This window comes from Lissotriton helveticus, chromosome 10 (genome assembly GCF_964261635.1).
Source record: "Lissotriton helveticus chromosome 10, aLisHel1.1, whole genome shotgun sequence".
Classification (NCBI taxonomy): Eukaryota; Metazoa; Chordata; class Amphibia; order Caudata; family Salamandridae; genus Lissotriton; species Lissotriton helveticus.
The window spans coordinates 804,486,243-804,503,291 of NC_136071.1; the positions used below are offsets into that span (position 1 = coordinate 804,486,243).

The following is a 17,049-nucleotide window of genomic DNA, read 5'->3' on the forward strand; positions in this document are numbered from 1 at the left end:
TTTACATGAGAATAATATGTTATTGCTCTACTATCTGCTTTGCTTGTTAAACTATATCTGTACAGCGAGTGCTGAAGTTTCAAGAACAACACGATACAGAATTGTTATGAGGTCTGATCTCCACGACTTCATACTCATAACATAAGTGCAGCTTCTGCCAATTCTGGGCATGAGGCGGGTTTTATATTGCTTTGCCGAACACACATACACAACAGTTGATGCGGTTCACATGAAGAGAGAGCTGGTGTATGCTGATGTGATTCCTTCAAATCTAAGACACTAAAGTATGGGCACGCCCTAAACCAACACAAACAGACCTTCTTAGCAAATAATATAATATGTGTATTAGGGAGGGTGAGATATAAGCAGCCGCGGGCCGTGGAGGGAGTTACGGTGGGGCGGGGAGGGGGAGGGGCAGGGTGGAGCCCTCTCCACCCTGCCCCTCCCCCTCCCCACCTCCCTGCCCCACCGTAACTCCCTCCACGGCCCGTGGCTGCTTATAAGTGTTGCTAACTCTTATTCATTTACAGCATGTTAACATACTGTCACCATTCGCTTTTTATGTACTAGTAACTATGCTGGTAATTTTGCTACTGATAATATGTGTACTTGTATTATCTAAGATACTACGCCTGAGAAGACGGCATTAGTAAATAAACATTTCAAATACACATGTGTTCTTCTTAACTCCATGTTCTGGTTTCTAAGAAATATATAACGACCGACTGGTCATGAGTTCCACGTATCCTGAGGTACTATAAGTTCATATTCTGGATTGTCTAAACATTGAGAGTTTGTTATATCCAATGTGACACTGTACCTAGCTTGCTAAGGGGTTTTTGATTACTAAGGTGAGTTTTGGGACACCCTAATTCGCCGAGGTTATAATCCTCTGTCCACAGTTCTGTGTGAGAACAGAAACCCTGCGACAGGGGCACCCCCGACCCTTGCTGGAGCTTCATCACACTTGCGATACAACTCCAGCAATGCGCCACCTTTACGGCACAGATACATCACGCATCTGTGCTGTTTTTGCCCCATGATGCGCCGCATTGTAAATGCAGCACACCATAGGTGACGGAACAGCGGCACAGAATGACTAACACATCCCTGGTGATGCGCCAGTCATCATAAATCTATCCCTATGCTTCTTATCTTGTTAGAGATGAACCGCCATATGTATCATCAAAGTTTTTTGCATTTCCTAAATAGCGAACTTTAAGGAATAAATAGCGATTCTTTACCATTCCTAGTTTGCGATGAGCTATTTGCTAATTACAAATTACCCATTCATTTCCTTCATTTCCATAGGGCGGTTGGACTCACTTTTAGCTCGAACGGCTGAATGGATTTCCACGAAACTTGGCAAAATTGTAGGGACTGGTAGCCCGATGTGCCTTTGCTATGTCTCAAGATATATGCTCCAGTGGTTTTTACGAAAATTAACTTTGAAAAATATATATTGGGCTACATTGGCCTATATATATGTTGGAGCCCAAATGTAGCCCAATGAAGCCCAATGAAGCCCAATGTAGCCCAATGTAGCCCAAAGATGGCCGCCAGAGACAAAAAAAACATATGTCGCCCAAATATCAGCCAGATGTAGCCCAACTATAGCCCAGTGACAGAATGACCAATCAGCTTCGCAAACCTCCGTTACGCGAAGCGGAGCGCTGTTACAGATATATATCTTTTTTTGAACGTTAATTTCTCAAAATCCACTGGAGCACATATATTGAGACCTAGCAAAGGCACATCGGGCTACCAGTCCCTAATATTTTACCAAGTTTTGTGCAAATCCATTCAGCCGTTAGATTATTATTATTATTTTTTTTTTTGCCCCGCGGGGCCCTTTTAAAACCTCCACATCAAACCTAGGGGGTCAGCGAGGATCTACTATGCCCCCTTATGGTCATTTGCCCCTTCGCTTTGGCCTCCTCTTGTCTCTCGATCCTACCGAGAGACAAGATGGCGGCCGCTACGGACTGTTTGGAATGTTTACAGACGCCGGAGAACCAATCAGCTTCGCTTCACAAAGCTCCGTTGCGCGAAAAGTACGCGTACTGGAGCGCTGCCCGGTCCGCTGTTACAGATATATATCTTTTTTTAAACGTTAATTTCTCAAAATCCACTGTAGCACATATATTGAGACCTACAAAAGGCACATCGGGCTACCAGTCCCTACAATTTTGCCAAGTTTCGTGCAAATCCATTCAGCCGTTCGGGCTAAAAGTGAGGCCAACCGCCCTATGGAAAACTCAATGTTAAAAACATGTTTTGGGACCCCCCTTTTTTCTCGACCCCCCCTGGACGAACCCCCCCCCCAATTTTCAGGGGCTGCTCAGAAACAAAATGTGCCATTTTCCTGAAAATTTCAGCCAATTCCGTCCACAAACGCCAAAGTTATTAGACATAGAATTTTCAAACATCCCATAGAGAAAAAATCCTAACTATATATACCTACTGGCGACCGCCAGTAGGTAATATATATATATATATATATATATATATATATATATATATATATATATATATATATATATATATATATATATATATATATATATATATATAGATAGATAGATATGGATTTATCCTTAAATACAAACTTTGACTTCATTTTGGTGTGTTTTTAGGTCTCGCCTGTCGATGCGCATGCGCATCGAGCTTGCGAGCCTATTGCGGCTCAAACAACGTTTAACTACGAAGCAAGGAATCGTGGCGATTCCTTGCAGTGCCCGTGACTTTTAAGCTCAATGCGCATGTGCATTGAGCTTAAAAGCGCGTGCACAGCCGCCCGCATTCCTCCGACACCTTTGAAGTGAAGCTTAGCTTCACTTCAAAGGCCCGGCTTCTTCACACCCACATGCCGCTCTCGCTCTCCCCGCTCCGCTCCGCCCCCTCCCCTGCCCGGCCGGCTTCTTCACACCCACATGCCGCTCTCGCTCTCCCCGCTCCGCCCCCTCCCCTGCCCGGCCCGGCTTCTTTACACCCACATGCCGCTCTCGCTCTCCCCGCTCCGCCCCCTCCCCTGCCCGCCGTGTGACCTCGGCTTACACTCACCCCTCCTTTCTCCCCTTTAGGCTGCTTTCGGATGCTTTGTTCGCAGCTTGTCATTTACTTTTGCATTGTGGGCGTATTATGATTCCTCATCAACATTCACTTGGATGAGTCAGAACATATTGGCCCTCAATATGGTAAACTTGAGCAATTATTGATTTAGCTGATCTAGTCCTTTTTCTGTTTGATTGTTTAACAGCACCACACCCATAATCTTTACTGTCCTAAATAGTCAGAAATCGTCAAGTAGAAGTGGGAGAAGGTCTGGTCTCAGTGGCGCAAATACAGAGGGAGTTGAGGTGCCTAAAAGTGTGTATTAAATGTATGGATGTATAATCGATCTTGCCTGTTTCATATACATCTAAAGTTGCCGCTCTGGCCATAAACTCTTGTAGCCGACCCTAGGGTCGCTCTTGGGGGTCGATGAATGTACTTGACATCCAACAAATGTTACACAAATTGACAACTGTATTGCATGCATGATTAACAATGAAAAGTATGTATTCAACTTGAGCTTGTTTTAATAAAAAAGATTTTGGGATTAAAGATCTTGCCCTAGCTTCTTGTATGCATGGTGGGGAAAGCTGTGATGAGTCCGGGGAACTAATGTGCATACTGGACCATGCAGTTTTGTTTTCCACCTTTAAAATGATTCTAATGTTTTAGGAGAGGACGCTTTGCAGTCTGGGACTAGTAGTTTCAGGTTTTACCATTACAAATAAGGCCATATACATCTCGCTAGGCAATCTCCTGTTCTTAAAGCATGGTGATGGTGCCATTGCACAGTTAAAAGTACAAAATAACAATAGCACGTTGCAGGGCTCCACTTAGTAGTTATTGAGCCGACTTCACTATTGGGGGTAACTGAATAACGAGAGAAAGCTGGGCGGATTTAAGCATCGTAGTTCATCCAGTCACAGACAGATGACCCGCGTCGTATATAACCGCCTCAGCCCGCCTTAACTATATTTTGTTTCAAACTGTAATTTATATTCTAGACCGGCCTGACTTGTAGGTCCTGATTAATGTAAAACCTGAAACTACATGTCCCAGAATGCTTGTGCGTTGCTGAGACTAGAAGGCAGTGTCACATGGATGCATTTGGGCAAATCCTAGTAATTCCGTCGTTAATCTGCTTCAGCGCCACGATCCGGAAATAATGCGCTGCATTAATACAAATGCAGTGAGCAGTGTTAGCTTTTCTCGGCTCCTTTCCCCTCCCCCAGGTGCATATCCCACATTCCTGCAAAACAAAAGTTGCTATAGTTTCTAAAATCAACAGGCACCCTAAGTGTGTGTTCCCGTGCGTCCATGTAAATGTGTGATGGTATTGTAAATATGCAAAATATAGCTTTAGCAAATTATTACCTGCTTTATGTTCCTATTTAGAACAAAAATTCCTTTTTTATGTGAAAATAAATTCAGTTTTAGCAAACTAAAAGTGTTTGGAAGGTTAGTCTTGGTGTTTATGTATTCAAGGCTTTACAGCGACTCACTGGCACACGGCGCTGCTTGCAGTTAAGTTACTCTCCCGTATATCTTCCCCAAACACCTACCGCCCCTCACGGCTTGTTATTTAAGAGTAAGATTGTTCGTAATTGTGCCACTACACCCATTTTGTGAAAAAAAAACTCACTCCCTTACATAAAGAACAAAATGCTGCGCTGCAGGAAATAACTGATTACACTGATTACACGCCCAAAAGGACATTAAGCTGTCAACAGATATACAATCCAGAGCGAAACATAATACGAAAATAAACCGCAAAGCAAAATACGGGCTTTCCTACTCCGCTTACCCAGGCTCTTCCTAGGTGGCTTCCCCCTTTCATTTCACTGCGTTTCCATAGGCCTTTTTCAAATTTTTTCCTCTGGCTGTTTTCTCTCCCATCCCCCCCACTTTCTGTCGCTCCACACCCGTTTCCAAATATAATGTCCTGCTCCAACTGCTAATCCAGGAGGTGCCTGCCCCCCCGCAGCTCTCCAGTTTGCGCTTCAAGTCTGGGATCCAGTGTAGATCGATTCATAGAGCAGGACAGCCAGGGAAGTAATGCTGCCAGCAGCTACTTTTACCTACCTCACTTGGCCCTGCTGCCTCCTACCTATCTGCTCTACGTTCTATCTCAGGGGTCAACAGTGGACACTGCCAACACTCTAACAGCTGCCATTAATACATAAACAGTGAACAGTACCATCACAGCACTAACTAGGAGTGGCGTGCTACTGTAACCGCACAGCTGTGTCTACCGCAGTGATAACACACTAATAATGGGCACTAACAACACTACACGTTCACTGACAGCTGCCATTCCATATTGGGCGCAAGTATCCGCTTGCTTACTGTAATATGTTCTCTTAGCCTGGCATATTTCTTTGTGACCCGAGCTGGGTTGCTGCAGGTTGGCGTCTGCACTTTCCCCCAAATAGTTCCCATATGTACAATTAATAACACTCACCCTCACTCACCCTCACTCACCCTCAAACCCTCACCCACACTCACCCTCACCCTCACTCACCCTCACTCACCCTCAACCCCTCACCCTCAACCCCTCACCCTCACTCACCCTCAACCCCTCACCCTCACTCACCCTCACTCACCCTCACCCACCCTCACCCACCCTCACCCTCACTCACCCTCACCCTCACTCACCCTCAACCCCTCACCCTCACTCACCCTCAACCCCTCACCCTCACTCACCCTCAACCCCTCACCCTCACTCACCCTCAACCCCTCACCCTCACTCACAACACATATTGTGTTACAATAGGTGTCACATTTGCGAAAGATAAAACTATCTAGAGATGTAGCATAACGACCAGAGCTGCCATATAAGTCACATAAATACAAAACATGTTGCATTCCAAATGCTATAGGTGTCACATTCGCAAAAGTTATAACTATTGGCATTGTAAATGACAAAGCCATCAATTTAGCAATTTTTAACGACCAGAGCTGCCATATAAGTCACATAAATACAAAACATGTTGCATTCCAAATGCTATAGGTGTCACATTCGCAAAAGTTATAACTATTGGCATTGTAAATGACAAAGCCATCAATTTAGCAATTTTAACAACGAAAAAATAAATAAATTGTCATTTACAAGACCAATAACTACAACTTTTCTAATGCGAAACCTATTGCATTCCAACCCCACTCACCCACGCAACGTCACTCACACACGCAACGCCACTCTCACACGCAACGCCACTCTCACACGCAACGCCACTCTCACACGCAACGCCACTCTCACACGCCACTCATCCACGCAACGCCACTCATCCACGCAACGCCACTCATCCACGCAACGCCACTCATCCATTTGCAAAACGAAAAAAGTTAAACTCTTCTATTGCGAGACCTATTGCATTTTCAATGCTTGTTTGATTCATGGTGTTTGTCTTTTCTTCTCTTCCCTTTTCATTGATTATTACTGAAAGGTTTGTGTTCTGTTGTTTGTTTATATTGATTATTATTCAGTAAACCAAGAATCAATTCTGTACCCATCAGAACCAACATTTTCCACATTCTTGTACACCCAGGTTCTGAGGGGCACTGGTTCGCCCCATTATACTAGATGACGATCAATGTAGATCCTACAATACAAAAGAAATATTTATTTACTTGTATTCCTGGTTCTACATTGATGGAAACTTCATTGAAGTCTTAAACCCCTCCTAGCTCCCGGTGTTTATTTCTTGAGTATACAATATAAAAGCTTCCGAAATTTGTTCCTAATCTCCACTATTGCTTCATGAATAACGTTTGCTGTAAGGCAACTGCCAGTACAAGGTATAATGGGTAGTGGTAGACCCTGGACCCTTAAAAGGACAGTGTCTTATACTATTTTAGGTTTAACTGTGTTTTTTTTGGCATTGGCATCGAAAATACACAAACAGTATGCAATAAAGATATACGTCTAGCACTTGTACATCGATTCATAATTAGGTCCATTCTAATTAACAATGCTCTTCCGGGAACACAGCTGCAACCGTGCCCCGTCTAGGCCTTCGGAGTGGTCGCCTTCTTAAACTATTTTAATGTAAGCCAATCAGGTTGCACGTTTCCTCATTACTTAATCATGAAATCAGCATTTTGTATTATAGTTTCTTCAATGTAGGGTCATTTGTACCAAGTGCATGGACGTCACTTAAGGGCCGCCACTGGAATACCTCTTGTGACCCTTGGCACTACCTTTTTTTTTGCTAGATTAACTGGGTCCAACAGTAAGAAACAAAAATAAATCTGGTGCTGAGCGCAATTAGGACTGCATTTCGAAATATGAGATAATTCAGGTGATATTGCAATACTGTATACTGAATATTAGCATCTGATGGGGTTCATGAGAAGGGTTTTACTATTGCAGAATGTTGCCCCATTAGTGTGCAGAAATGCACAGAAACAAGTCTCATGCAGGGGATACAAAGTGGGAGGAACGAGGAGTGAGGGCCCATAAACGTGTATGTTTTCACAAAGGATCGATAAGACCTGGAAATGTTAGAGATTTACTTCCCCAAAGGGCTAGAGTAAATCCCCTTCAACGAATGGAAGGGCAACGTGTCTCCTACAGATTCGGAGTAGATGGAAAGGATTTCTCCCTGGGAAAAATGTTTGATCAATGGAGGAAAAGTGCATTTGCACACTAGGCTTAATCTACACAATGTGTTATTTTACCCTACATAGATTCACATATTGGTGAAAAGAGGGTGCACAGGGAGTATGGCCTTTGCCTTGACAGATTTCCAGACGTGCTACAGGAAATGTTTGTGCATATCAAAAAGTAGAAAATCTGCTCCCAATCTTTAAGAGTACAGTTACGGGTACAGATGTACTGTTTGTTTACGTGAATTTAACCCATTGTATTTAGCAATGCACTCTAAACAGCATACACGGAATAACGAGGTCAAATCAGTTGGTAACATTGATCTAAGCATGGACAAGTTTTAAAAAGTTTTATTTTTTTTGTTTCAGATTACGAGTTTTCAAATGGATGCCGCGCTCCTCCCTGGAGACAAGCTCATGGTGAAATTTGTTATTTGGTGGTAAAGCCACATGACATGGATGCCTTATATATCACCTGTAGTACTGCTGGAGTATTTTTGAATGGGGTATGCATATACTGTTATTAGGTTATACTTTAAAAACATATATATATAAGATTTCTTGGTGTTATGAAAATGTACTATTACCAACACTGGTACTGTGGGTTATTTCTTGATATGCGTTACTCGTATCACCTGGGAAAAGAATGGCTTTAGAATGGCTCCAAAAGTTAGACTAAAACACAAGACTAAAAGTAGTTTTTCAGAGAGCAAATGGATGTTTGTTTCATCATTATGTTCTTGAAAAGAATATTCTTGCACACGTGCGAATCTTCTCCTCTTGCCCATCATCTTATTTTAAACACTACAGGAAGAGACAATTTCATCACATTGTTTAACTCCGAAATATGTGTAGCTCATCTCCAAGTTTCACTTCACAGTTATCATTGTAACAAATGATCGGTACTCTATTTTAAGCTGTCTGCATGAAGCGATTTCACTTCTAACAGGAGGAACACATACAACAGCGTCCCCTAAAAGGAACCCTAGTATTCCAGGGTCCCCTCTTCCAACTTAGTTCTACAGCTCCTCTGCTGCTTTGTCACAACTTGGCTGTGAAATTACTTTTTTTTTTTTTTTTTTTTTTTTAATTGATGGAGAAACCTAGGAGGAGTTGAGATCATTTTTGGATGACCTACCGAGACTCACACAACAGGAATTTGGGGAGGAGGCAGGATAACTAGAGGGAAAACGGATTATCAGTGATGCTGTGAAGTGGGCAGATCTTGCAGCAACAGGGTTCTGTCCTGGAGTTTCCATTCGAAGATCATCTTTGTTTAGGTTTACGACTCTAAAACCAGATGCCCAACAAAAGATAATGACTCTCCCTTTTTCAGGTTGAGTCATAATTGACTAACATACAGAAAAGGAGATGATTAAGAGGAAGAACTGTGACTGGGGGTGAATGTTTGTACTGTCCAGTATTACGTCCATCATTTGTTCCTTTTGCTTTTGTTGCCCTAAGTGGGAAGGGTATGCCCAGACGTGGCCCCATGCTCACTACGCCACTGGATTCAAGCTCGCCTGGCTGATGAGGGGTGATGACTTGAAACTGGTCCCAGGATGCTTGTTTCTGATCCAGGGAGTAACTGGCTTGGCTGTTCGGGCTGGACTGTTCACATGAGGAGCAAGGTCAAGACTGATTTGGATATGGCTGGGTCCAAATAGGGCTGGTGTGGTGAGCAAAAGAATGATGGATTAAACCCAGATCTTTGTGAATAGGTGTGAATGTGTGCATTATTCAGCATTCTGTCCATCATTTGTTCCTTTTGCTTTTGTCGCCCTAAGTGGGAAGGGTATGCCCAGACGTGGGTTCCGTGCTCACTGCACCACTGGATTCAAGCTAGCATGGCTGATGAGGGGTGAAGACCAGAAACCGGTCCCAGGATGCTAGTTTCTAGTCCAGGGAGGACCTGCTTCGGAAGTTCAGGCTGGACAGTTCCCATGAGGAGCTGAGTCAAGACTGATTTTCATATGGCTGTGTCCAAACTGGGGTGGCGTGGTGAGCAAAAGAACAATGGATTAACCTTCGCTGCTAGAGAGTTTCCCCTGCTGTGCTGGACAGCAATAAAAACGGGTGTGGTCATGGCAAGCTCAGCTCGTCATGAGCACCTGAGAGGTATATGCCATGACGAGCTGAGCTCGTCATGAGCATGGAAGGGGTTAAACCCAGATTTTAGTGACTAGGGGTGCATGTTTGCATTGTTCAGCATTCTGCCCAACATTTATTAATTTTGCTTTTGAAACCCTAAAAGCTGCAGGGATAGAGAAAAATATGATGTTTTTCAGGCAACAGTACAAAGCTAAAGGGAAACAGTACTGTACTCAGAGGATTGAATCCGCTTGCTGGCCATACCAACCACAGTACCCTCAGCCGAAAAGCTAGAGGTACCATTATCATCAAAATTCCTCCAGGGCTAAGTCAAACCCTCAAGACCTTCAAACTCAGAAAAAAAGGCTCTCATCTGGAGACAGACAGAGAACACCTTATGCCCACCCTCCATTTACTATTGCAGTAGGGAGATTGGTATATCAACACAGTGAAATGTTGGAACCAATCATAATGGAAATGTAGGTGATAAATATTGTGAGTTATGGATACTCTCTACACTTGCCAGTTCCTCCAAAACCAATATCAGATCACTAATTTGTGAAAGGAAACATCTGGGTCCTATTGAAACATGGAATCAACTTGGTGGACTTCAGCAAAAAAGGCATGGAATTTACTCCAGGTACCTTCTTAATTTAAAGAAAGGTATGAAGTTGGAGTGCAGTCTGATACTAGATCTGCATTGTAATAACAAGTAAATCAGAAGAAAAACATTTCACGTGCTGGCTCTCCATCAAATGTATCCACATTTAAAACAAAAGATTTGTGCGATAGACCTGTAAGCTGCATATTCCACATTCCCATAGCAATGCATCACAGGAAATACTTAAGGTTTGCGGGTGAAGCTCAAAATATCCACACAAAGTACTACCATTTGGCCTTGAGTCAGTCCCATGCATGTTGTCAGGTACATTTCTGTAGTGACTGCAAACATTTGAAGGTGAGGAATATTCATGTACCCTGATCTGGAGGAAAGGCTAACCAATGATTACAGGCCGTCAAAGGACCGAAGAGAACAACCATGTTGCTGATCAAATTGAGTCTCCAGATCAATCTACAAAAGTCAGTATTCACACTGGTGCAGCAACTATCTTCGGAGAAAACAGCATCATCTATTTGAAAAAAAGTGTCATCTCCCACTGGTCAACAGCAGTCTGACAGTTTAACAAATCTCCTCCTTAATAGATTTTAAAGCTTCTTGTATCTACATTGTCCCGAATATAAGGCTGCATTTGAGAGCTAGGCAGAAATGCGTAGAATATCTATGAGCTCAAAGACAGGCCAATTGGGTTAACTAATTGCAACTGATTCTTCCAGTGATGCATTGTCTCACAGAGTAGTGCTGATGACAAAATCGCCTTCGATGTTATACCGCCCAGCAGGAGACACTGCTTCAGACAATTGTCACAGATGCATCTCTAATGGGACGGGAAACACATCTTGGACATTTGTAAGTGCAGGATGTTGGGCGAACAAAGAGAGCTCCTACCACATAAATTATCTGGAATTTAAAGTGGTCCATCTTTCCATTCATTTTTGATGAAACAAAACTACACAGATATGCACTACACAAAAAGGGAGGTGCAAGGATCAGAATACTCTTGCTGGAAATGCAAATATTCGGTTGTGGGTACTAGCCAAAGGCCTTTGGCTGAATTCAGTACATATTTTGGGCACTCTATACCAACAGACAGACTTCCTCAGAGCAAAATCACAAGTTGGTCAGGATGATGAAACTGTTCAAAACATGTGCAAATAGTGGGAAGCACCTTCATTAGACCTCTTTCCAGTAGCTCAAAACAAAATTATGAAACTTTGCGTCCAGAGCTCTGGATCCCGGATCAGTGGCATTACCTTATTGATGAGTTGCTCAAGGGCTTTTCTTCAGTCCTACTCATTCTTACTATGCTGTTGAAACTGCACAATACTATTTGAGAAAGAGATTCTAATACCGTAAAAATAGTCAAGGTAATATTAGTAACAGTACCTGCTTCAGATGTCCATCAGACCACAATAGAGGCTACTGTCATCCAAATCTTTTAAACATAATTCCGGAGCACATCCAGCATCCAAATTTTACATTCCTTAATATGGCAGCATGGCTCTTGGAAACAGACAGTATGGACATTTGAATTTACCACCAGAATGCATGAAAATTCTGAAGGAAGCAAAGTGTCCATTCATGAGAGCATGATACGCACTGAAATTGAAATTATTCTGTGCTAATTAATGCCCATTACCACTCTCATGTCAAGAACACATTATCAACCTATCCCTCTTGCAATTACGCCTGCAGAAAGACTCCAAATTAAGGGTCCTTCTTTAAGATCAGTTAATCCAAGGTTTTTTTTAACAAAAGGAGTTGTCCTTCTGAGCAGCACCCCATCTACTCTATGGAACTGAAATTAGTTCTACCTAAATAGCAATAACAACTGCTCAAGGGTTGAGTAGGATACACACCCTTTCAGCTATGGGATCATACACAGGTTTTCACCTAAATATGTTGGTAATGAAGACACATTCATCATTTCTTCCAAAGGTATTGCCGGATTTCATCTTAAGCAAGCTATCACATTACTTATCTTCTTTCCAAATCCATCAACGCCAGCAAAACTCTCCCTGCATTCACTAGATATGGGAAGAGTATTTTGGTTCTGCTTCAATAAAACAAAGTTCCTTAAAAGGCCCAGCCAGGTATTTCTGAGAGTGTTTAGTAATTTCAAACCAATCTATTTATTCTGTATTGAGGTATCTTTCATAGATTCACATCATTGAATCATTCCCTGTCGTTGAAGTGGGAGTCCCACGGTAATATAACTAAAGCAGTAATTAAAGAACTTCCATAGGCTATTGTGGAGGCAATCATGCATTTAATAGCCTATTCACCTCCTTTAATAAAACAAGGACCAATCTTAAATACAACCAATCAGTAACCATCACCCTCTAGAACCTTCCCCAAGAGAGGTTGAGTCTCTCAGATTTTCACCGCACGTTGTGTGAAGGGAGTTTCCCTGAGCTCTGCTCAGTTCTTCAATATTATTTCTCAGATAACTCTCATTTTTCTTACTGGACAATGTCTGATAGGAAAGGGTTATTTTGCCTTTGTAAATCCTGTGGGGAAAAAAAGATTCATATTGATGATGCCCACAAGGATTGCATCTATTGCCTCTATTCTCATCATGAGGCAAAACAATATAAAATCTGCTGCACTTTTTCATCGAAGACTCTTCGAGATAGAGACAACAGGCTTTTGGTGTGGCTGAAGAAGACACAAGGAGCGTCTTCTGATGAGGAGAGCGACACTTACTCTAAATCCCATAGGGTCAGCCCGAGGAAGTCAAGAGACACCATAAAACCTCTCATCTGACCAAGGAAGCTCGAAAAATGGGAGAAAGAACCTAAAGTCTCCTCAGAGCTAGTCTTGCCACATCATTTGGGGACTTCTAAGGCAAAATTGGAATCTTCAGGACCTTCCAGGCATAAATCCAGCCACATATCCTTGCCACACTAGTTCTCGGACACACCTTAGAATTTTTAGATAATACACTTTCAAGCACCGCTAATAAAAGTTTTGTCGCTGTCACTCATGAACATCACACACTGTGCACTCGGTGGTGTCTTACATCCGGTTCTCTGAATTCCGTTTGATTTATACTGTCATATTACATCTTTTACAGCCTTGAGAAAGCCCTGGTCTTATTGACCACCTAGGCCGAAACACATGTTGGCTTTTGCACCTTTTACAGTAAATAAACTATTACTCTGGAAATATAAGGATGTAACCAATAAAGAATCTTTTCAAGACAACACAAGACAATTGCCTTCTTTGAAAAACACTGGAACCTGAATGGAAATTTTCAGAGAGATCTAAATACACGTACTAATTAAGGAGGAGTATACTCTCAAACTCTTATCACACAGTTACAAAAATTAGGCTGGAAAGGTCCAGTACCTTGAGTCGACCTCCTCCACTCATTTATAAGCAGATGTAGGCTAAACCATTCATGACCAGGAACCCTAGACCTTTCTTGAAACTAGGGACACAGACTCTTGTCAGCATCAGTTTTACCGTTGACGGCTGTTTCATCAGCAACGCCGGCGATGACTACTCTCCCATCATTGAGACCGTCGACGGCGCCTACGACATCGACGGCGTGCATCAACACCCCGATACCGTCGACACTATCCTTATCGTCGACTAACACCTCAGCGACGAGGTTGACATCGGCGTTGACGATGACACCATCACCGTCTACAATGGTTCCACCATCAACAAAGGCTCCACCGTTGATGGGCACACCATTGACGAGCACACCGTTGATGGCTTTGACAACATCAACTACGATTTTGCCATCAACAAGAAAATCAGGATCGCCGACAGTCCCGTCGACGTCTGTCCCGTCTACAAAGTTACTGCAAATGCTGTTGACACAATATCGATTGTCCTGAAGAACGCTGCGACCTAGATTCCAATCGCTAGGCAAGATGTCACCTTTACTCCCAAGTCACCTTCTAGACACAGAGGAAACGGATGATGAGGGTCCCTTTGGGACTGCGCATAGTCCTTCTGAACTTAATGCCAAGTGTCAGGAGGAGGATGAGGACTATTGTGACGACGAGCAGTACTACCAACACTATCCAGTTCCTCCTACAAAATATCAGCATTTTAGATATTATGTTGATCCACCAAGGCAAGAACCTGCTCAATTACCTTCTTCTTTAATACAAGACTTATAGGCCATGCGCACGTACTACAGAAAAAAGGTTTCCGCCCCAAGAGGAACACATTACTCTGCCGCCGCCTCCGTCCGCACCACCTCTAACACTGATTACACCAATACTGCCACCTTCTGCTACTCCTAGGATGATGCCACGCCCCACCATCCCTATTCGTCCTAGAGAGGATTCATCCTCTTCTGAAGAAGATGGAGAAATTAACGATCCTCCTCCACCTACCGATGAATGGAATAACTTTATCATACCTACACCTCACCAGCTTCTCCTGGCGCGCCTATCATCCATCAGCCTCTCCGGGTCAGTGTGGTCATGGTTGGAATCCTTTCTGAATTTCCTCTCCCAGCAAGTTTGGATGCCCCCTTACTCTTCTTCGGCCAGAGAGGTTCAGACGGGGGTCCCTCAGGGCTCGACGTTGAGCCCGCTTCTTTTTAACATCTACATGACCCCACTGATCTTCCTGGCTGAAGATTTGGGCGCCAAGATTATGGCCTACGCTGACGACACCCAGTTTCTGTTGACCTGGGACGACTCGAACATCGGTACAGAAGTGGCGCAAAGATGCCTAGCCGTCGTGTTTTCATGGCTTGCCAAAGCTAAATTAAAATGTAATGAGGGGAAATCAGAAATCATATTATATGGGCAATTCCCCTCTCAGTTTACAGAAGCTTTGTGGCCCCCTGATTTTCCTCGTCCTACATCTGAGGGAGGCCCCGCCAAGAACCCAGGTATTTGGTTTGAAGCAGACCTTAGGTTTACAGTGCATATAAAAAGACTTACGGGCATCTGCTTCGGGACCCTCAAGTCCTTAGGCAGATTCTTTCCTTTGCTCCCTCAACCTGCCAAGGAGATGGTCTCCCGGGCACTCATCTTGTCTCGCCTGGACTAGGCCAATGCGCTTTTTCTTGGCATCCCGGCATATCTGGTTAACAAGTTACAACTTATTCAGAATGCTGCGGCGAGACTCCTCCTCGGCATTTCTAAGCGAACCAGCTTAAGATCACAAATGTGCTCGCTCCATTGGCTGCCGGTGTGCCAGAGGGTACAGTTTAAGGCTCTTGTCTTAACTCACAGAGCCTTGCACGACTCTGGCCCCTCCTACATCAAGAAGAGGGTGGCCTTCTACATTCCCCGACGATCCCTAAGGTCGGCTGCCCAACGACTGATGGTAATCCCCTACTTCGTCGAGCTAGGATGGGCGGCCAGTCTCTTTCGGTCAAAGCAGCCATTCTTTGGAATGCCCTCCCTATAGCGCTGCGTCACACTCAGGACCTAATATGTTTTAAAAAACTCCTCAAAACACACCTTTTTAATCAGGCCTACTAATTCGTCTTTTCTCGCCATCGGTTTCTACTGCATCGCGCCAGGATACTCAAGAGTAGTTGTGCGCGCTATAAATTCCAATATAACATAACATAACATAACCGTCTCCTCCTCCTTGTCGTCCTTCTGACTCACCTCCAGAGGACATTAGAGGTTTTCATAATCTGCTAGACAGGGCTATGTCCAGATTTCATCTGCCTACAATAGTCAAGCAATCACATTGTATCCTTTGTTACTTTAAAGAACAAGCAAGGAAATCAGTAAGTTTTAAACCCATTATTGACCATATCTGGCAGGAAGGACCCAAAGTAATGAAATCACCAGCCACTGTATTGCCAGTACTGCTCAAATTAGATAAAAAATACAGGGTGCCTGAGGTTTCACCCACATGCCTTATAGGTCATCCCAAACCGGACTCTGTGATTTCCCAAGTGGCTCGGAGAATATCAACAAATCCGTCCACCCCATCACGTCTCCACCTAGCAAGGAAGGATGCCGTTTGGATTCCACTGGGAAGAGAGTCTGGCCCATGTCCGCAATCTCCGTCAGGGCAGCTAATACACTAGCCATTCTGGGCCGCTACGATTGGCAAATGTGGTCTGATATCAGAGCCATGCTAGAGTTTATACCGGAGGAAAATAAACAGGAATTTCGTAAGGTCCTGGCTGAGGGAGAGCGCACAGCAGCTGAAATTATAGATTGCGCCATGGACATAGCCAAAACAGGTTTTCAACAACTAGCTGGTTCGGCTGTTTTAAGATGCCAAGGACGGCTTAGGGCAGTGGTTCCCAAAGTGTGCGCCGCGGCACCCCGTTGCCCCGTGATGAGAAGCCAGGGTCGCCGCGCCGCTGCGCAGGATGTGGGTCATGGAAATTGCTGTTGCAATTCCTCCCCCTCCTTTGTGCTGCCAGGTCACGTGATCCCAGCCCTCGCCCTCTGCAACTCAATGGCTCCATTAAGGGCTGCTCTCATCAGCCCCAGCGCCTTACCTGCTCCTGCTGCCTCAGTGGTGAGCTGCTCATTACTGGACTCCCATGGCCCTTGCAAATAAGGCAGGCCAGGGCGGGGCCTCCCGTGCAGGGGGGCTCTGTGATTACAGCTAATGGGCCCAGATGAGTGGTCACTCCCCAGATCAAGGGCCCTTCTTTAATCGGACCCCCAGGAGGGCTTGGCTAGATAGAAACATCTCCGGCTTCAGAGCAGCGTAGAGTTAAAGGAGGC

At 44.0% G+C, this 17,049-nt stretch overlaps 1 protein-coding gene across 2 annotated transcripts in view; it reads left to right on the plus strand.

The window, feature by feature from the left end:
- The window catches only part of ODAD2 (outer dynein arm docking complex subunit 2), a 1,353,572-nt gene that overhangs the window by 439,573 nt on the left and 896,950 nt on the right, over nucleotides 1-17,049 (plus strand). For both annotated transcript variants that reach the window (XM_078663397.1, XM_078663398.1), the window contains one exon: nucleotides 8,032-8,168. In XM_078663397.1, coding sequence (XP_078519523.1) covers nucleotides 8,032-8,168 — 137 coding nt within the window. The remainder of the gene's footprint in view (nucleotides 1-8,031; nucleotides 8,169-17,049) is intronic.